This window comes from Rattus norvegicus, chromosome 13 (assembly GCF_036323735.1).
Source record: "Rattus norvegicus strain BN/NHsdMcwi chromosome 13, GRCr8, whole genome shotgun sequence".
Lineage (NCBI taxonomy): Eukaryota > Metazoa > Chordata > Mammalia > Rodentia > Muridae > Rattus > Rattus norvegicus.
The window spans coordinates 81,683,278-81,705,140 of record NC_086031.1 but is presented as its reverse complement, the minus strand read 5'-3'; the positions used below and the strand labels follow the sequence as shown (position 1 = coordinate 81,705,140).

At 46.5% G+C, this 21,863-nt stretch overlaps 1 protein-coding gene across 2 annotated transcripts in view; it reads right to left on the bottom strand.

Moving 5' to 3' along the window:
- Positions 1-9,812, bottom strand: part of Fam78b (family with sequence similarity 78, member B) — an 88,553-nt gene extending 78,741 nt beyond the window's left edge. For both annotated transcript variants that reach the window (NR_174119.1, NM_001398658.1), the window contains exon 1: positions 9,046-9,812. Coding sequence is in view for 1 of the 2 variants with exons in the window: in NM_001398658.1 (NP_001385587.1) it covers positions 9,046-9,308 (263 nt within the window). In the remaining variant the exon portion in view is untranslated. The remainder of the gene's footprint in view (positions 1-9,045) is intronic.
- Between the last annotated feature and the right edge of the window lie 12,051 nt (positions 9,813-21,863).

Sequence of the window (21,863 nt, the reverse complement as noted above, 5' to 3'; positions counted from 1 at the left end):
TGGACTAGGAAACCCTCCTTTGCTGGGTAAGGTTTCCATGAGGCTACATAAGGAGGGGACTCAGTATTGCGGCACACACACAGGCCTCTAACACGTAGAACATGTTGTTTGATGTTTATGGTGTGTGCTATTTATGTCCCTCTCAAGCGAAACCACCCAGATTTTCTAGACATTCTCCCACACATGTCAACACCTGCTTTGTACTGAAATCCTTGACAGCTATGGGGCCAGTCCTTAAAGATCCTATTGATTTGAACCTGCAGGAACAGGAGGCTGTGTGCCCCACGGTATGTCTGTGGGTGCTAACTTCACATTGTGGGTGTCTCTTCTATTGGAGGTCGGGCTCCAGCCCTACCCTTCCAGAGACCCTCAGCTCTGTGTGAGATCTGCCCCTCTCAGGAGTAGTCACCTGAACTTTCTTCCACTTATTTCCTCTTGGTTTTTCCTTCTTCTTCAAGGAATCCATAACAATCAACTTTGAAACTGTAGCCACTTCCTGCTGAGTGTTAACAGAAACAGTGGCTTCTGTTATCCCTGGCAACTTTCTTAATGCAATAAGGTAGACACAGGAAAGAAGCTGGGAGAAGGGAACCTAGGACCTGCCCCCAAAGACGTTATGTACTCCTGCTGTCTGCCTAGTGGAAGGTCACTTGCATCCTGAAGTCCAGTGACCTCAAATTACCCTCTCCCTGAGTTCTCCTTTCTCACCATGCCTGCGTATCCACAGTCTAGCACCCAGGCACAAAGCACATCTTGTTTCCTTCCTTCTACCTTTCCTCTAACCACGCGTACACTCTCTGCCCCTTTAGGAGTTGTGCTTTATCTCTAGGGAGCTTAATGCTCTGCTGATAAAACCAGTTAATCCTCTGCTGCTCCTCTTTTGCAGAGATGGAAGAGATTAGAGGAAAAGGGTTAGGCCATCTCCCCTTCAAGGGCACTCAGGACATACAGCAAGGAATTGGATCTGGTTTCCTACCTGATGCTCTCTCTAAACTAGGGTCCCCTGTGTTTCCTGAGCCTCCCTATAGTCATGGGAAGAGACCACAGGTAATGGTCCAGCAGTCCAGACTCACTAGATCCTCTGAAGAAACAGCAAATGCTGAAAGCAGCTGTGCCTATCGGTGAGGGCCACTCTCCAAACAACCCTGTACGCACAGCAGCATGGATCCTGAAACAAAAAGCGAACGCTAGCTTAGGGGTTCACCGCTCAATCAGGCAAGACCTTCATGTCTCCATCCTCGCAGATCCTGGGATTTATAGAATCACGGTTCAGGAGAAGCAATGGCTACAGGGTTCCTACCCATGTTTCTTTGGGCGGATACTAAGTATCATTTTACAGCAGGTTACCTGGTAACCTGGTAATACACGGTGTTTGATGAACAGGACCCAGCTGAGATGGAGGAAGTGAAAGATACACGCCACAAGCCAAGAAGCAAACCTTCCAGTGAAGTCCAGGGGAACGAAACTGACACAGACACTCCAGGCAGTTAGAATGTGTGGCAGTGCTAAGCAGTTGCCCGGGTGTCAGTTCTGTGGATGACACTGAAGATTCACATGAAAAGCTAATTTTGAAGAGACATGGTCTGTTGAAGGGGACGCTGGTGATTGAAAGTCATAAAAATGGCTCACGTATTTAACGATGTCACATGTTTCCTGGATATCTTCTATGGTCCAGGCAGTGGTCATGGAGGACGTGACAGATATAATATCTACTTCATGATACACATATAGGAAGTTAGTGAACCACTGCACTCCCCTGGCTGTAAGTTAGAAGAGCAGAACTGGAGAATCCCACTGGAACTGTAAAGCCAATGGTGGCCTCTAAGGGGCAGTTGAGACTTGTGTGATGAACAGGAATTAGAACAGGGTGGGCAGGAGGAGCATTTTATACATCAGGTCAGCCAGGGGCGATGCTCTGAGCAGGCTAGAGCCAGTTCCACTGAAGACCTGGGGGACAGCTGACACAGCTTAGAAACAGAAATCCAAAGTGGAAAGTGTTTAATACATTTTATACCACCTGTGATGAGAAGTCACTAAAACGTTTAAGCAGGAAAGGGACCACATCTGTGTAACATATCACTCTGTCTGTGTGCGGGAGAGTCTGGAGGGAAGGGAAAGGATGGAGCTGGTAAGTACGGGTGGACGGGAGCTGTGTCCCAGACATGGCGAGGGGTCAGTAGGTCTGATGATAGACTGGATGAGTGGAGGAATATCGTCAATGATATGAGATGTTTTGGCTTGTGTAACTCAGAGAGTGGAGGGACTCTTTAGTAAGATGGGGAAGGACTGTGGATGAAGAAATATGATGAATGTCTCAGTAGAGAGCAAACATTTATGAGAGAAGCTGGGTGTGGTTCGGTGCTATAATCCTAGTGTGCAGGAGGTCAAATTAGGAGGACTGCCACAAATTCTAGGCCAGTTCGAGCCTCATACCAAGTGCCAGACCATGTAGGCTACACAGTACAATCTTTTTGAAAGGATTAAATACCACTGCCACCAAAAGAAATAAACAGAAAATAACTTAAGAGTAGAAATCTTAAGCCAGAGATACCTTTCTACCAGTCAAGCAGAACTGCACATAAACACATGTACCTGGCCGCATACCAGAGACAGAGCCTCTGCAGCTATTGGGGTGGACGGAATTACTCGGAGAAAGTGTAGAACGAGAGGAGAAGTATGTGTGTTGAGTGATATAGAGTAAGATGTGTGAGGTAAGACAGAGGTAGGGACAGCTGAAAAAGGCATGAGAGCTAAAAGATGAGGGTAGTTAGCCAGGACAGAGAGCTGTCAGTCAATTGTGGTTCATTGAAAAGGCGAGGGCCTTTCCTAGGCAGCTCCACTAGAGTTAATAGCATGGGGACTGCAAACTCAAGATGAATAGGTTTCTGAAAAGATGGAGAACAGCTTGGATGGTGGTGAACGGGTCTCAGAGGTGGGGTCTAGTCTGGCTAGATGCTCAATGGCCGTGGCACTGAAGGAGTGGGGAGCTAGGTAGGGGCTCTCTTGAAAGTGAGGAGTGGGCTAGGACCTCCTAAATTTCACCCAAGCTGAAGTTCTCCAGATGGGCGGGTCTGAGCCCCTCGTGGAAGAATCCCTTTACAGCCCGAGAAGACATTGTGCAGGAGAGGCTCTCTAGCCACAGCCTTCCCCTGATCTCAGCTTCACCTCACTCATTCCTAGCAGGAAAGCTCCATTTCTGTTCAAACCACACCCAGGAAGTCTCTTGGGTATTGTACTGAGTGTTCAGCGCTGTTCTTCTGCCTCTGCTGGGCAGCTTCTGCATCACGAGGTATGAAGAAGATACAGAGAAACTCCCAATGCCCCATGGTCATGAAGCGCTGACCTTAACTTTTCCTTTTATAGACTGCTATGTGATGCTTCCCAAGAGACCCCAATCTGTCTGTCAGACTTCAGCTACGTTTCTCTGTGAACGCTCCACCACAGTCCCTGTTTTCCTTGTCCCCCCCACCCCCCCGTGGTGCTTGTATATCCAGACCCTTGGGAAATCTGTGTTCATTGAAGGCTGATTGAGAAGTCAATGGCTCTCCTTGCTGGAAGAAGACTTTGAGCACTTTGCTGAAGTCCACATTAACCAGATCTACCAGACCCAAGTTAGGAATAAACAAGTCATGGCGAGGATTCACCACTCTGACTCCTCATAGTCACTTGAGTTCAAGTTCAAATTACACCACCATGGCCATCGACTATTTAAAATATTCCTTTAGAAGTCTACCCCTTGAAAATGGAAATGAAATCCACCTTGGGATTCTGAATGGCTATGATCAAGAAAAAAAATGACAATAAATGCTGGTAGGATGTGGGGAAAGAGGAACCATTATTCACTGTTGGTGGGAGTGTAAACCTGATATATCCACTATGGAAATCAGTATGGAGGTATCTGAAAAGACTTCAAATAGAACAACCATACCATACCATACCATACCAAACCATACCAAACCATACCAAACCATACCATACCATACCATACCAAACCATACCAAACCATACCAAACCATACCATACCATACCATACCAAACCATACCATACCATACCAAACCATACCATACCATACCATACCATACCATACCAAACCATACCATACCATACCAAACCATACCATACCATACCATACCAAACCATACCATACCATATCATACCATACCATACCAAACCATACCATACCATACCATACCAAACCATACCATACCATACCAAACCATACCATACCATACCAAACCATACCATACCAAACCATACCATACCATACCATACCATACCAAACCATACCATACCATACCAAACCATACCATACCATACCAAACCATTCCATACCATACCAAACCATACCATACCAAACCATACCAAACCATACCATACCATACCATACCAAACCATACCATACCATACCATACCATACCAAACCATACCAAACCATACCATACCATACCATACCATACCAAACCATACCATACCATACCAAACCATACCATACCATACCAAACCATACCATACCATACCATACCATACCAAACCATACCATACCATACCATACCATACCATACCATACCAAACCATACCATACCATACCATACCAAACCATACCATACCAAACCATACCATACCATACCAAACCATACCATACCATACCAAACCATACCATACCATACCATACCAAACCATACCATACCATACCATACCAAACCATACCATACCATACCATACCAAACCATACCATACCATACCATACCATACCAAACCATACCATACCATACCAAACCATACCATACCATACCATACCATACCAAACCATACCATACCATACCATACCATACCATACCAAACCATACCATACCATACCATACCAAACCATACCATACCATACCATACCAAACCATACCATACCATACCATACCAAACCATACCATACCATACCAAACCATACCATACCATACCATACCATACCATACCAAACCAAACCATACCATACCATACCATACCATACCATACCATACCAAACCATACCATACCATACCATACCATACCAAACCATACCATACCATACCATACCATACCAAACCATACCATACCATACCAAACCATACAATACCAAACCATACCATACCAAACCATACCATACCATACCATACCAAACCATACCATACCATACCAAACCATACCATACCATACCATACCATACCATACCATACCAAACCATACCATACCAAACCATACCATACCAAACCATACCATACCATACCATACCAAACCATACCATACCAAACCATACCATACCATACCAAACCATACCATACCATACCATACCATACCAAACCATACCAAACCATACCATACCATACCAAACCATACCATACCATACCATACCATACCATACCAAACCATACCATACCATACCATACCATACCAAACCATACCATACCATACCATACCAAACCATACCATACCAAACCATACCAAACCATACCATACCATACCAAACCATACCAAACCATACCAAACCATACCATACCATACCAAACCATACCATACCAAACCATACCATACCATACCATAGCATACCAAACCATACCATACCATAGCATACCAAACCATACCATACCATAGCATACCAAACCATACCATACCATACCACTACTAGGCATATATACCCAAAGAATTCTACATCCGACTACAGAGACATCTATACATCCATGTTGCTGCATCATTTACAACAAGAAGGAAACGGACCTAGCTGGAAGTCCATCAACAGTGGAATAAAGAATGAAAACATGGCACATACACCCAGTGGAATTTTACTCACCTTTACTCACCCATAAAAGAAATAAAATTATAAAATCTACAAGAAAACAGATGGATTCACGAAGTATATTAAATTAAGGTGACCTGGACTCAGAAAGACAAAAAATCAACTCCCCAAAACTCACACACAAATACACACACACACACACACACACACACACACTTGTCTTACACACACCACACAAAATCTGTCTTACACTCTCTCACATACACAAACTCTCTCTCACACACACACACTCACACATTCACACATACACACACACAAACTCATACACACAAATTTCATGTTCTCTGGCGTCTGTAAGTTTGCAAATGGGTGTGTATAAGAGAGTGAGTACAGACTCTGAAGCTACATAGGAGACCACCAGAGAGGAACAGGAACTGTTGAGAAGGAGGTGAGAGGTCAAAAGGTCATGTGTATCACGAAAGCAGAAAGGAGGCTACTGGGGTTGAAGGGCACAGGAAAGAAAGGAGACTAAGGGGTAGGGGTGGGGTGAAGAGACACCCCCGGCAAACATTTTGTTTGAAAAGTGTCATAATGAAACCTAGTTCTCTGTATGCTAATAAAAAGCCTACTCCCCACTTCACGTTAGGAAACAAAACATTTAAACCACAAAGACATGCTCTCTTTCAATCCTGGAACTAGCAGCTTCTTGATGTTTTAGATGTGGATTTAGTCTTGTACAGTTCTTTCCAAAATATTGAGAAGTTGCCCTCCTAACCCGAACCTCACAGCACCATGCTCCTGTGAGAGGACGCTGCACAGGAGTGAATACCAAGGCTGCCCAGTCTGCCACTCACAGTAGTGGCTAAAGCAGCCTCGGCAACCCACAGACTGAGGTGACTTCCATGCCATATGAGTTGCTATTAAAAAGTTTATATCGGCAAAGTTTTCAGGGCATAAATATTCTGTAGAAACTGGTTCAGTAAAATCTAGGCTCCGAAGTGGCCCGGAACACATAACAATTATTACAACCACAAAGAGAGAGATTGATTCTGGATACAGATCTATACTAATGCAATTTATGATTTCTTGGGGACTATTCTTGCTTCCCTTCACCAACAACACAGAAACCAGCAATCTTGAAATATTGAAAGGAGCAGTTAAATGAAACAAACGCAATCTTTCCAAACCCCAAATGCAAGAACTCAGCAAGGTCTATGAGGAGAATATACTGTTAGGAATCCATGCCTGCGAAAATTGGTTCAAAGGTGGACACACCCTTCCCTAGAGACAAGGAAGTTCCACTATCATGCCTGGGTATAGCTCAACCGAACTTCTTTGGCAGAAAATATTTTATATTTTATGGGAGGAATATAGATGCCTTGTATTTAATGATTTACAGGAGACTTGAGGCCACAGAGGGCTCCCCAGTGTAGTCGTGAGAAATATGGGTGGGGCGCAGCTTCTGCCCACTCCTCCCAGCCTTCCTTAACTAGGGGTTTCAGGCTTTGTAATTGCCCCAGCAAGGTTAAGTAACACCCCTCCCCCAGACAACTGGTCATGAGACAGATACCCTTCCCCTGCCAGGCTTTCTTACTTGGCTGGAAAGAATGACTTTCAAAAAGCCCCCAAACAAACAAGCAAGCAAACAGTTCTAACACACGTGTTCAAGTTGAACTACTCTCTCAGGTTGTGTCTTTTTACGTGGTATGATTCACTCAAAATAATATGCTCCCCATTTCTCTTATTTCCAGAAAGGCAAGAACACAGCATGCACAGGCATATTGCAAAGCGGGGTTTGCATTTCTTCCTCACCAACTAACTCACACTCTCTCTCTCTCTCTCTCTCTCTCTCCCTCCCTCCCTCCCTCCCTCCCTCCCTCCATCCCTCCTGAGATTTTATGCTTAAAGAGCAAAGTGCAAACTCTGGGAGGAAAAGGAAACAAAACAATCTGTCAAAATTCCTCTTAGCACCTATGACTAGTGTTAACTTACATGCTCCCAGAGTGCAAGAAGAAAGCCTAAAAACTGCTGCTAAAACGATGGTTTGACCTTTTAAAATGAGAACTCCCCCATCCCATATCCATATTAAATAGGTAAATCTTGGGAGTGCCACAGTTTTAGATTAAGAGATAAAATGAGGTTGAATTTCCAGAAAAGGGGTTTCCCTATAGGCTACAAGCTAATTAGGGTGTTCTGGACTGACACTGTAATAGTAAGTAGAATGCAGGCCCCAAATCTAGCCAAACGTAGTAGCCAAGTACACGGAGTCTAGTTCCGAAAAGGGACGAGAGGGCAGATGAAAATTTAGTAGATAAAAAAGTCCAGAACATGACCTCTCAAAGCCTGTGTGGTTCCAGGGCAGGATGTCCGCCCCTGGCGGCGGCAGAGCCCTGGCGATCTAGGTGCAGCTGCCAAACCCTCAGCGCGCACTAACCGGCGCTGCTGAAGGAAGTTGGAGAGCTCCCAGCCAGCCGACTGGATAGGCGGTGGGCGCCTGGGAATTCCTTCCAGCGTCGCAATTAGGAAAGTTTTGCAAAGTAAAGACCCCAGACAGATGAAGGGACTCATCCTTCCCTCGAGCCTAAGAAATACCTCGTGCTACACTAGGCGACTGCTAGAACAAGGCTACCAGTTCCTCTTAGTCCAGGAGCATCCTGTGCCTTCCAGTTCCCCATCGCCCCAGAAGTGGTCCTCGGTGCGCATAGCTAGAGGGACGTTCTGCGGGGCTGGAGGTTCCGGGCAGAGATGCCCTTAGGCTCGCTGACCTGAGTGTGGGGGGTGGGGGGTGGGGCGATGGCAGAACCTCTAACTCCCATTCCTAAAACCTAGACCTTCTCTTCCAAGCCAGCCTGATTTTCTCCAAAAGACGCACGACACAGCCCATGCGCCCCCGACACTCCACTCCTCTCCCCAAACTTCCCGGGGAAACCCACAAATGCAGACTGTGCCCCCAAACTCCCACGACAATCGCCAACAACCCCATCTTTGCTTCTTGAACCCTCCCAGCCGCCTTCTTCCTGCCCCTCACTATTCTCCTCGCCTCTCTGAGGAAGTCAGAAGCAAAGCACGAGAAAATGCCTTCGCGAGGAGCCTCTCGTCACCCGCCCTGTCACTGAAACAAAAGCGCAGGGAGGAGGGAGGTGGGTGGGGAGGCAGGAGGAAGGTTCGGAAAGAGATGGGGGCAACGGTAAGAAGGGGCTGGGGAGGGGGATCGGAATGGAGAGTGGAGAAAGGGGCCAGGACCCCGCTCCCGCGCCGCGTGGCGTGGCCGGTCGCTTACATGCCCAGGTCGCTGTAGGTGTTGAAGAACTCCATCTGGTTGCAAGCCTGGATCCAGCCCACCACCCAGGTCTCGTGGCGGGGGATGGGGGGCATGACCACACGGGCCGAGGCTTTGAAGTAAGGGGTCTTGTAGCGCAGGACGATGGGCGAGGTCTCCTCGATGCGCGTGGGGCACTGGTCGATGGTGGCGCACACATCGTACACCACGATGTTCTCGCGCCGGATCCGCGCCTTGCAGGTGATGCTTTGGATACAGCCCATCCTGCCGCCCGGCGCCGGCGCGGCGCGGCGTGGGGCAGCGCGGGGGCCCGGCGCGGGCAGCCGCGGGCGCCCGTCACGCCGGCATGGCGACGCGCCGCTCGCTCCCGGTCCAGCTCAGCTAGCGCCTAAGAGCAAGGAGCCGCCGCCGCGGGGCATCCTCCGGGGAAGCCCCCTCCCCTTTCCGCGCGCTGGGTCGCGGCTGCCCCGACGCCCGCCCACGCCCGCCTCCTCGCTCCAGCAAGGGCGCGCGGAGCGTGCGCTCCTAGGAGGCGGCGGGCGCTCTCGCCGGCTCCCGCGCCCCGGCGGAGGGCAGGGAGGGGAGCGGCGCTGTGAGGAGTGGTGCCCACCCCGGGCCGGAGCCCCCCGCCCTTCGCCGGAGAGGAGGAGGCGGCGGCGGCGGCATGGAGCTGCGGGAGGGTGGCGGCAGCAGCGACCGGTCTGTCTGTTTCCGCGGCGGCAGCAGCAGCAGCCGCCGCCGCCGCCGCCGCTGCATGAACCTCTGCACCGCGGCTGCCCCCGGCGTGCAGCGCACCCAGCGGCGGGCGAGCGGGCGGCCCGAGCGGCAGGCGGAGGCAGGCGGCGGCGGTGGCGGAGACCGCGTTCCCTCCCGCCCCGCCCTGGAGCCGGACAGCGCCCACACTCCTGCGTCCGGTCGCGGGGGCGTGTGGGGGGCGCCAGGGGACCGTAGCCCCGGGCGGAGAGCCCAGCGGGCTAGGGCTGCGGGGGACATGCTCCGCGGAAGAGACTGGCTGTACGCCATGAGTTTGTCCCTCTTCGGCTGCCGTCCGGGGGGGGGTAGTGTGTAAGGGTGGGGGTGTTTAAAGGGCCGCTAGCTCCCGGGCGGGGCCCGGCACGTGGGGTTGGGCGGGGCCGGGACCCCGGTAGGTGGCGCCCCGCGGGTGTTAGTGGGGTGCAGAAGCGGGACCCTGCTTATTGGGGTGGGTGGGGCCGAGAGCGACGGTTCAGAGTATAGAGGGAACCACAGTGGGGTACAGGCTGCGGGAGGAGAGATGTTTGAGGCAGCCGAGGGGTTGGAGGATCAGCCTTATCTGAGATGTCTCATTATTTGTGAGTTTGTTAGAGTTGGGTGTGACCTCCTCTGCTGTCCTACCCTGAAGAAGGCTGAAGTGTGAGCTCCAGCAGTGGCATTAAATAGATTTACCACCTCGTTCACTGACCCGCGTTTTCCTCTTGTCTAGTAGAAGCTTTTTTTTTTCCCCCCATCACAGTATTGAGAGTGATACCTGAGAAATCCCGTTGGAGGCTGACACAAAATCACCTAAAAAGCCAGTGTTAGTCTAGGAACGAGCTCAGCCTACTCATGGCCTGCTTTCATATAACCCCTCGGTAACCTCTGAAAATACTTAGAACAACACACACTGAGGGGTTGAAGCTCCTTGAGAAACACTGCCCTTTGAATGTCTTGCATCCTAAGACAAATTGTACTTAGTGGAACCGTCTAGCTAGACCGGAACACACTTAGCTCCCCTCCCAATGTTACCTAAAGCCTGTTATGTACAAGCAAAAGTTCAGGACTTTATGGAACCCAGGAGAATTACAAAGTCAGGGCACCAATTTGTAGAAAATCATCCATGCTGTAGAAAGCTGGGAGTCTTAGGGATCTTTTCTTGTCTTCTCTGGAAGAAGGTTCGTAGTGACCAGCACATAGTAATTTCCTACCAGTTGTGCCAGTGAAATCTTGACGGAAGAGCAGCCTGTCTATGCTCCAGATGGAAACTGACGCCACAGATGTGCGGCACGTTCCACTCCGTGTATCTGCCATGTGTGAGTTACTGCGATCTCGGGTGTCAAATAGGAAGAATATTTAGCAGATAATTTTTTTTTACTGTGCATCTTCTCACATAATTCAGAACCAGCAGCTTCTTTTAGCTTTTTTCCCCTCACAATCATTGAGCATTTGCTGGATCTGGTACTCAAGTGTGAACTCCTCTAACGAACGGGCCACAGAAGGCTGCTGGGGTTAGTCTTTGGTTAGGATAGATAAATTGCAAATGCTCTAAAAGCAGGCAAGCAGGCTTCATCCTTGCCTTACCTTCTCTGACACGTTGGGTTCTCGTTATCGTACACACACACACACACACATACACACACACACACACACACACACACACACACACACACGGGCAATCTCCTTCTTTGATGACATGGCTCATTTAATGATGTCGCTGCAGGCCTCCCTCACTGGTCCTTGTAATTTGGCAAACACTTCCTGATGGCATGGAAGGATCCAAGTATTGTGTTTTAGGTACTAGCAACTCCGGGTTGAACCAGTGCTCGTGATTCACTCCAGAAGATAAATCTATTAACAAGTTGTTACAGTCAACTATGACACTGCTATAATAGAAACTTATATCCAGTGCCATGGGAGGCCAGACGGGAGAGCCACTGAGATTTATAGATGGCTCTGCTGAGACAGTGGCATTTGAATTACATCCTGAGGACAGATTGAGATGGGCCAAGAAGGGAAGCATGTGAGGATGAGAAGGAGATGGGTTGGTGAAAAGTAAAATTGATAGAGATGTGAAAGAGCTTGGGGACACCCAGGGAAAACCAGCCGCTAGTCAGAGTTTCTCAACGTTACCTGTGGGCAACGGGCTTCAAATCCCGGTCCCCAAACCAGGTCTTCCGAAGAAGCCACAAAAACAAGTTACACAATATGAGGGGTTGGGGGAATGTCTCTCTATCACTGTGGAGACTAAGAAATAGACAAGATTTCAGGGACTGTGATTGACAGATGGTTTGGCCTTCAGTTAGGGTAGAGCTGTGGGACTCCGGAGGCCTGGCTGCACTGAGAGTCATTAGGAGGTAAATTTGATCCACTCAGTGATTGATTAATGTCGGAGGAAGGTCGGGGCCAACTATCGAGTTTTCCAGCTTTGGTGATCAGGTACACGTGGTCAGAAGAAGGCAAAAGTAGTAGCAGGTGGAGGTTGAGAGTCGAATTGTGTTAGGTTGGAGGTGCTCAAGAGACGGTTTGGGGGAGGGAGCCAGAGTTTGCATTTCAGTGGTTATTATCTTCTAGGAGATAGACTGAAAGAAAAACATGCAGCCTGAGAATTAGGTTATCATCCTCATTTGAATAATTTGTCAGTCTGCTGTTGTGTGGATAAAAATCTCCATTGTCTTCTGGTAGTACCAGCCAAGCAGTCAGACATGGGGAGGGTCTGTTAGCTGTCTGCAACTTGTAGAGAAATCGTGTAAGGGAGAATATGTTTTATTTTTAAAACTTAAAAGACTTTGTTGTATCTAGTACAGTGTCAATAAAATATATTACCTACAGTCTTTGATCGATGACTCTCTTGACACGTTCACCTTGGTGAATCTCCAGAATCGTGAATGCCACCATGATGATTTCAACCATAAAATGCAGTAAATTATAGTCATAAAATGTAAGGGATCCTTTCAGACTTAATGGATCTTAAGCGAACACGGGATTATGATCATTTCTAAAGGTATTTACGTCAAGTTTGCAATTAAAATAAACTTACCTCATTGCTGTGCGTTGTTATCTTATCAACTGCATTATTACCCGAGTCCACAAGAAAAAAAAATCAGTGAGAGACTTACTGTGTAAATGTCAATGAGGAGTGAGCTAAGCTGTGTGGAGACACAGATGTTAGGTGTTCAGTGTGGTACACACTCGATCTATGGCTGGCAAGGACTCTCTAGACTCTGGAAGCCCATTCAAATTCCCATCTCAGCAAATTACTTTACGACATGGACCTTTTGGGTCATTGGCTGGGGCCGGTTACCCTTCCCAACTGTTGGCTGTGAAATGCCAGTGTACCTATTCGTGTAATACAGATGAAGCGTTTACAAGCTCAGCAGCTTCTCCATGAAGCTATTCTGTGTTCCTCTTTCCCTGTTTTCTGGTCTTAGTGATCTACCCTAGGACTGCCAAATCCTAGGCAAGTGCCATGTCCTAGCTGTACAGAGCCCCTCTTAAGTTTCTCTTTCCACTTTTTCACATGAGTGTCCTCTGGCAGCACCACACATCTGCCTTTGCTAGCTGCCTTCGTGCTGTTCATCATTTCATTGTTGTTTGCTCACTAATCTCCTGAAGGAGGCAGTTTCTTCCTCAGAAAGACATCATGCTCTGCCGTCCTAGTACTCAGCACGTGTTTGACACACTTTCTAGTCTTGGAAAGCTGATGGAACCGTATTGCCCGGCCCTTCCCCGCAAGCCTGCCAGCTGTCCTATTACCTACAGTAAGGATGTGTTTAGATCCTGGGCTTCCCATCCCACTGGGCTTTCAGTATGCTTGTCTGGTGTTAACTGATGCCCTTTGCTTTAAGCACTGTACATTGACTGAAGGATTCTCAGTTCTGGGTACCAGAAGTTGGAAAAACCCCAATGGCAAGACCTTGACGACAACCATTCCTTATGAATAATGTCATTGGCACTTGTTCTCGGGGTGTGGTACAGATGGTTCTTTGTACCCCAAGCTTTTGATGGTTTGGGGTAGGACAGAGGTCTTCAGTTCCCTCCAGCACACTCTGAGGGACTGCAGCCTGTTTGCCTCAGCTGCAGTGGCCCCGCGCTCTGACTTTTCACAAGAGGGAAATCTCTGGCTTGACTCTTCTTATTAACTGAGTCATTCCTCAGTGTGTCAAGCATGCCTTCTTAGAAATTATGGGTCAGAGAGGCCTGTTTTCTTGTTGACCTGGTCGAGGACTTCCAGAAACCACAGGGCAGACTGCCCAAAGCTGAGGAATTGCCTCTGAAACTGTTAAAAGTGGAGATGGGTTGCAACCTGGCTAAGATGGCCTGAAGACAGGGAAGAGGCTGGATGAAGCGTCAGGTTGCAAGGGTACAAAGTAAGAGGCACCATTCCATCTAGGTGTATTACTTTGTGCAGTGTGACTTTAGGGCTTGAACGATCTTTTTTTTTTTTTTTCCCAGATAGGTTAAGAAGCTCACCATGGACCACAATCATAGATGCAGGATTCACCAAGTCCTGAGATCCAGGACTGCTTCAGTCTGACGGCTTTGTCTTAGGTTCTGTAAAGCTCATGGAGATACGCTCTGACTTCTCCGTGCTGTCAAAGGTCCCATCTCTGACACACTCAAAAGTCTTTGTTCTTAGTTTTTATCAGTACGGTGATGTTATTTCCTTTCTCTAAGCCCAGGGTCCCACCTCATATTGATTTCCTTCAGCTTCTGACTCCCTTATTTTCCTCCTGTCCTGGGGTAGCATTTCCTAAGGGGCTCTCCTCAGGACTTTTATCGGTTTTGACTGTTATTGTCTGTTAGTGTCTTCCATGTTTTTAGCCAGACACTTTTTCTCAATCAAAGCAGGTGTTCCAGTCTACCTGGTAGATGTTTCTTTGAGTGTCTTTCTGTTCTATCAATGAATGGATATGCTCTTCCAGCCAGCCAGAGCCTCTAACAACAATTTCTAGCTGAAGCTCTTAGTGTCGTCTCAGTATTGAAACTAAACCAACCTAGATCCTTTATTCTCCTTTTCCCTATTGTTTTTTAGAACATCAGCCTTCTGAATGTGACAAACAAGACAGATTAGGAGCCCATCACAGGGCACTGAGAACCAGCGTGCCTTTCTGGCCTTGTCTCTGCTTCCTACCCACCCTTGTGCTCAGCACCAGTGGACAAATCACCTTTCCTGGAGAGCCCCCTTTTCCCTGTTGGCCGGGCCATGTCCTCTGCATGTTTACATCTTACTCTGTGGAAATTACTTGTGGTCATTGCTACAATTAAATATGTTGGGCAATGTGAGCTGTGGACAAGTGGAAAATGCCCAATCCCTGCCTGTATGACTGACTGTCAAGAGTGATCAGATCACCACAGGTGCAGAGGTCTCCCAATAACAGCCCCTCCATCTTTTCTTTTCTCTGTTTCCTTTCCAAACTGGAAGGGGTAAGCTGTTTAACTGACTGTACAGATGCGGCCCACTTGCAAACAGACCCAGGTTTGTGGACCACCTCAGTAGAACGTAGATGCCTTCATTAAATCCCCATTGGCTTATTCACATTCTCTAGCCTCATGACCCCACCCTTCTTCCTGCACTGTTACATTTTTCAACCAAATCACGGACTAACTGTAGGCTAAGTGTGCATCACCATGGCTCCTCCTCATAGATCAGGTGGTGAGAGTTAACGTTAGCGTTTTCTAGCTCGGTGCTCAGAAATGATACCTTTGTACCTGCTCTTCACTAGCAGAAGAAATAGGAGGCCACTTGCTTTTCTGAGTCTTAGCCATACCAGGGCAACCTCATTTTCAGGTTGATCTGACCTAGAGCCTCACGGGCCCAGGGCTTCTTTGAGCCCCTGGTCCTGGCTACAGTCCCCACCAGCCTTCCGTGTAGGAGCAGACTCCTTTCTGACTCTTTGGAGGCACTTAGTTGGTTTTTCCATGTTTCTTTTCCAGGTGCCTTGAAACTATGATGTGTATGCGCACGTGCATGTGGTCATGTGTGTGTTAGTACATGCGCATGAGTATGTATACATGTATATGTGTACATGTGGATGCCATAGGTCAATTGGAAGTGTCTTTCTCAATTGCTCCCCACCTTAGTTTTTGAGACAGAGTCTCTCACTGAACCTGGAACTCATTGATTTGACTGGATTGGCTGGCCAGCGAGCTCCAGGTATCTGTCTGTCTGTCCGTCTGTCTGTCTCTATGGTGCTGAGATTACAGATGTTGCTGACATGCTCGCTCTTTCCATGGGTCCTGGGGATCTGAAATAAGGCCCTCACAAATGCACAGCAGACATGATGCTCTCTCCAGTGCCCCCTCCCCTGCAACTACTTTTTATAGTGTAACTGACAAGTATCTTTTTGAAAAATCCAATAAGATCACATCATAAATTCTGAAAAAAATTCCATGAATACCTCTCAATGATTCCCCACTGCTTTAAGGACCTCAGAGAGCCATGGCTATGATGAGATCCTTCCTGATGTGGCCTCTGGCTGCTTTTCTGCCTCACCAGGCACCATCTTAGCTAGTCCATTTGGATGTTCTCCTTCTGTCACCTCACTGACTAAGTCGAGCCGCGTGCATCTCCTTTAGGCCTTTGTGGAGAGAGGGTCCTTTTCCTGATGTATCATTCTTCCTTCTTGTCTTTTCCAGTTTCTGACCTCCGGTCTGTCACATAGCTAACTCAAGTTTTATTAAAGCTCAACCCACAAATGTCACTCTCCTTTCAGTTTCCCAGCTGGGAATCACTATTGTGAGCTCTTGAAGTCCCCATACCTCTTCCCCGCCTCAGCTGTCCTATGAGTATCTTATCGTTTGTTTGGTTATTTAATTATGACTTGTCTTTCTTGCTAGGTTACACACTCTGTAATGGTGGGGAACTATATTGATCTTTCTTCTATCATTTCTCTAGCCTTCAAAACAATGATGAGCACACAGTAGGCATTCACAAATACTTCTCGAATGTGCATTGGCAACCCACACAGCACCCCATACCTTCTATCAATGTGGCGCCAACATCTGGATGGATAAAAGATCTCTGGACTTTCCCTTGGGCATAGGACGTTTTACCTACTCTCATATTTGCAAATACTGCCCATTTTTGTGGGTCCTAAGTTCTACACTCCTGGGTTGCACCACCCAAATTGTGCACACAACAAGTGGTTCCCCAGCCACACATATAAAGGAGGGACTGGTATGGGGATCTTTAGGAAATCTTTCCCTTGTTTACTTAGACAATGCAACACTGGGCACTGTGACTCACACCTATAATCCCAGCTTTCAGGACTACAGAGCAAGAGGATTGTTGAAAGTTTGAGGACAGCCTGGGCTACGCCTTAGTCTCTGTGAGATTCCGTTAGAAAGAAATACAACTCGGACCTCAGACTTGGCTAAGTTAATACAACAGAAGAACGGCAATCTTCGTGACCCTTTAGCATTGATGTATGTAATTATATTTTATTACTGCTGCAAACTATTGATTTATGAACAGAAAGAAAACCCAAAACATATTATAAATAAAGGAAATGAGCAGTATCCACGGAAAAAAATAATACAGAAGGGAAAGAGAAAACCCGAGGTTCTCTTCAAATTAAGTATTGTATTTACTGGACTAGAAACTAATTTTATCTGGATCAGTTCAATAAGTATCACCCACAGTGAAGGCGAAATAACATTAGTGTTCACACTTCCTGGGGAAAGTGAGGGTGGCACCCAGAATCCTGCACCAAAGCGAGGCAAGCCAGGAGCAGGCCACACACACGGCAATTCTATTTCACAGCCCTCCTGCAGAGCTGCATGGAGAAATCCATGCTGTTTCCCTAAAATGTTCGAAGCGCAATTGATTGTATCTTAAAATAGGACCACAGCCCAGCACTGGGACCAGTAATGGGAAACTGTTTCTCTGGGGCTTTGTGTCTTTCAGTTCACAAAGAATTAGCAGTTACATGAACTCCTTTGCCTCAGTTTCCCTGTTTGTATTCATAATTAAAAATACCCATCTCTGTGGCTGTCTCTAGATTCCCACTGCTTTGTCATGGGAAAGAATTGACAGTTACTTGGTAACCTATTGAGGGTTCTGACTCGTCCAGAGGTGCTGTCCCGTCTCACCCTTGACACACCCTCATTCAGTGACTTTTATTGAAAGAATTTAAGGCCCAGTTTTTTTTTCAAAGATGCGACTAAGTGTTCTTAGAGAAATGGACATGAAGTTAGAGAATAGGAAAAGACTGACTAGAAGGAGAAGACAAAGGAGAGACCAGAGGATGGATGGCTTACTCTTTCTGTGAGCTTTCAGGTACTATAGCAAATACCCGGGATCATCAATTTACAAAAAGAAGACATTTACTTTGACTGACAGTTTTTCCTTTTCATTTGTGGCAAAGCAGCACATCATAGCAAGAGGGTATCTTGGAGCAAAATAGGGGACTAAAGATTTTAGCCTCTGTAGGGACAGTTAAGATCCAAATATAGTTTCAATCAAAACGAATAAGGAGGCCCACCTCTCACAAGGAAGTCCTGAGGCTCAGTTTTAAGAGGTTTGTTTACATACAGACACACACACACACACACACTCTCTCACACACATACACAGAGACAGACACACAGACACATACACAGACACAAAAGCAAACACACAGACAGGTACTCACGGACATACACAGAGACACACAGAGATACAGACACACACAGACACAGACACACATACACACAGACATACACACAGACACACAATACACAAACACATAGACACACACAGACATGTACTCACAGACATACACATAGACACAGACACACACACAGAGACACAGACACACACATACACAAACACACAGACACACACAGACATGTACTCATAGACATACACACAGACACACAGACACACACAAAGACACACACAGACACACACATACACAAACACACAGACACACACATACACAAACACACAGACACACACAGACATGTACTCATAGACATACACACAAAGACACACACAGAGAGACACAGACACACACAATACACAAACACACAGACACACACAGACATGTAGTCGTAGACATACACACAGACACAGACACACAAACACACAAAGACACACACACACACACACACACACAGCTACTTACTCTGTTTCTCCAAATTGGAACCCAATCTTCCTTACAGTCAAAACATTTCCCCTCTCTGTTTCTTGTCCCCCTGCCACCTAGCTTAGAGAATAAGATTGAGTTCATGTCTGAATCGATTTCAACTCTAGGATAAAGACATAGGAACAATTATAACTGACAGTGGAGTTCAAGTGCTGAGAAGTGACATGAAGACAAATCCGAAGGAGAATGGAGAATTAAAGTCATTGGGACAGAAATCTTGCAAAGGGGAATGGGTTTTCTGAGGGTTTGTGCTGGGTGCTTGAACCATCCTAAGAAGGGAGACACACAAAATGGGGGAAGTAAACACAGCACAAAGGCAGAGATTTCTGTGAGCACTTAACTCTTGCAGTAAGGACCTCCATTACTGCTGCAAACGGTGATGATTTCCTTGCAAGGCTTTCTTTGTATATCAGACACACGTGGGGAATTTTCTAAGTGATACATATCACTGTTTTAAGATCTTAACATACTCTGCTGTGTCCTCAGACTTTGGCGCTAGTGATGGCAAATCCTGGTTGTCAACTTGACCCATCTGAAATCACCCAAAGCACTAACTGCTGGGAACTCCTGGGAGGGATTATCTTGATCAGGTTATTTGAAGTGGGAGGACCTTCCCTCAATATGGGAGGTGCTTTTCCATATGGAAAGATGTGACTGATGGATGCCTTGCCCATTGAACTTTGCTCTCTTCCTACTCTCTCTCACTACCATTGGCAAATTCATTGGTCCTGTTGCTGTGGAATTCATTCACCAATGCTAGAACCATTTCTCTCTCTCTCTCTCTCTCTCTCTCTCTCTCTCTCTCTCTCTCTCTCTCTCTCTCTCTGTGACTTATAAATAAACTGAAGCTTAGGAGTTCTTCAGGAATCTTCTAAACCTTCAGTGCCAGATTCAGACTTCTGAGTTATGCAGCTTTGTGGGCTGAGCAATTGATTCTTGGTCTCTCCAGTGTGAGATAGCCATTGTTGGACCAACCAGAACATATCCGGTAAGCTGATCTAATAAATTTCCCATATATCATATATTACTGTATATTACATAATCATTTCTGTTCCCTTAGGAATCCCTAGTACAGGACTCAATTTATGATTTGCACTATAAAATACAAAGGCGTTTCTTTGTTCTTCATGGTTGTTGGGGATCAAGGACCACCCACTAGGAAACATCTTTCTGAACATTTTGTAGTACTAGACTGAAAAAAGAAAAGCAAATCTGAGGAATTTGGCAGAGGTCTAAAGAGACTGAGCAATTTGATGGCTGCAAAGAAATAAATTAAAATATGACATCAAACAAATGAAAAAAAATGGATAGTCAGTGGAAGGAAATTCAGATCATTTTCTATAAGACAAAGAGCGATGGGACCTGAATACCAGAACCCAAAAACAGTTCTCAAGATGAGAAAACTTAGGCAGAAAAGAAGGAGGCCTTCTTTTCACAAGAAAATGGAAGCAATGGGGCAGTTGGGTGAAGACAAAAAGAAGAAAGCAGAAAATAGTGGGCAGATGAGGGAAACTGGCACAGTAAGGCACACACCAATCAAGAACAGAAGAGCCACTCAAGAACGTTAGACAGGATCAGCAGTGGTCTTCATCATCGCTGAGGAGGAGCACATGATTGTGGTAGACCTAGTGGGCTGTATCTTGCGATGAGATGGAGTGCAAGATGTGAAGCAGGAAAGACAATGGGCTGTTGGCCTGTTGTATCTAATCAACTTCCGTTCAAAGGCTCTTTTTCATTTTTATTAGCATTTAAAGAGGTGAGTAAAGGAGGTAGTCTGTTTGCAAAAAAAAAGCAATGCCCAGAAAGTCTAGGGACCAGAGGGTTAACTCTGGTTGGTACAGGGCTGCCTAAACCTGTAGCAGTTCATTTGTTATAGAAGGCAAAGAACTGAAATAGAGACAGAATGTACAAAGCCTGAGGTAAGTGCAAAAGCTCTTAATTTCTGCTTTCTGTAGGTAGGGTTGGGGCTGAAGCACATATAGGAGAGAGCAGACAAAACTAAACACCACTGAATAAGCCAACTGGAGATGGGGCTAACTGGTCTACCTCATCGCACACCAGAATCTTAGGCTTATCTTTCTTCTTTCCTGGGTCTCAGTTTTCTAATCAGAAAAATAGACCTAGCCACATTTTTCCTAGTGCCTCAGATAGGCTGGCATATGATCAATGCTTTGACATGGTAAGCCTATGAATACATGCAAATTATATGATGTATTTTTCAGTGGAAATGTGTTTGTTTTTGGAACCCTCCAGTCTCCAGTGGAAGGACCACTTATTTAATTAGTCATCTCTGAGCCCTGCAACACTGGATTTATCTCTAGGTAGTACCGACTATTCAATAGATACAAATCAATAGATATATATGAAGGGTCTACCATATGCCGGGCATGGTGTCGAGCATTTAGACTCAAAGATGCTCTGAATAGTACTTTCAATTTGTTGGAGTTCACAGGCTAGACAAAAATTAAATTAACAATTAGTGATGCTTTGGTACAAAAGTCTTAATAGAATGTGGTGGAAAGATGGGAGAGGTGGGGACAAGAAGCCTGAGGCAGAACCCAGGGCACATCTGCTATAGGATCAGTAAGAGATGGTCCCTAAGAGAGCATGAAGGAGACTGAGCTTGTCATAGGCATGTGACAAGGTAGGAAACAGAAAGCATGTGACAAGTTAGGAAACAGAAAGATGGCTTCTGTGTGTGAAGCCTGAGTTAAGGACAACACAGGGAAAAATAAAGGGTGACACATGATGTGTTGGTGGATGTCAAAACCACTGGAGGAATTTGGGACACAAGGAAACCACTGGAGTTTGAACATGTTATAGCTTACCTGGGATAAGTCACACTCAATTATGGCAACTTGTCCTCTTTCCATAGAAAGGGCCTGCTAATTTGGTAATGGTTTTGTGAGTTTCTTTACTGTTACAGTCTGTTTGGGGTATTAAGATGGTGTGGGC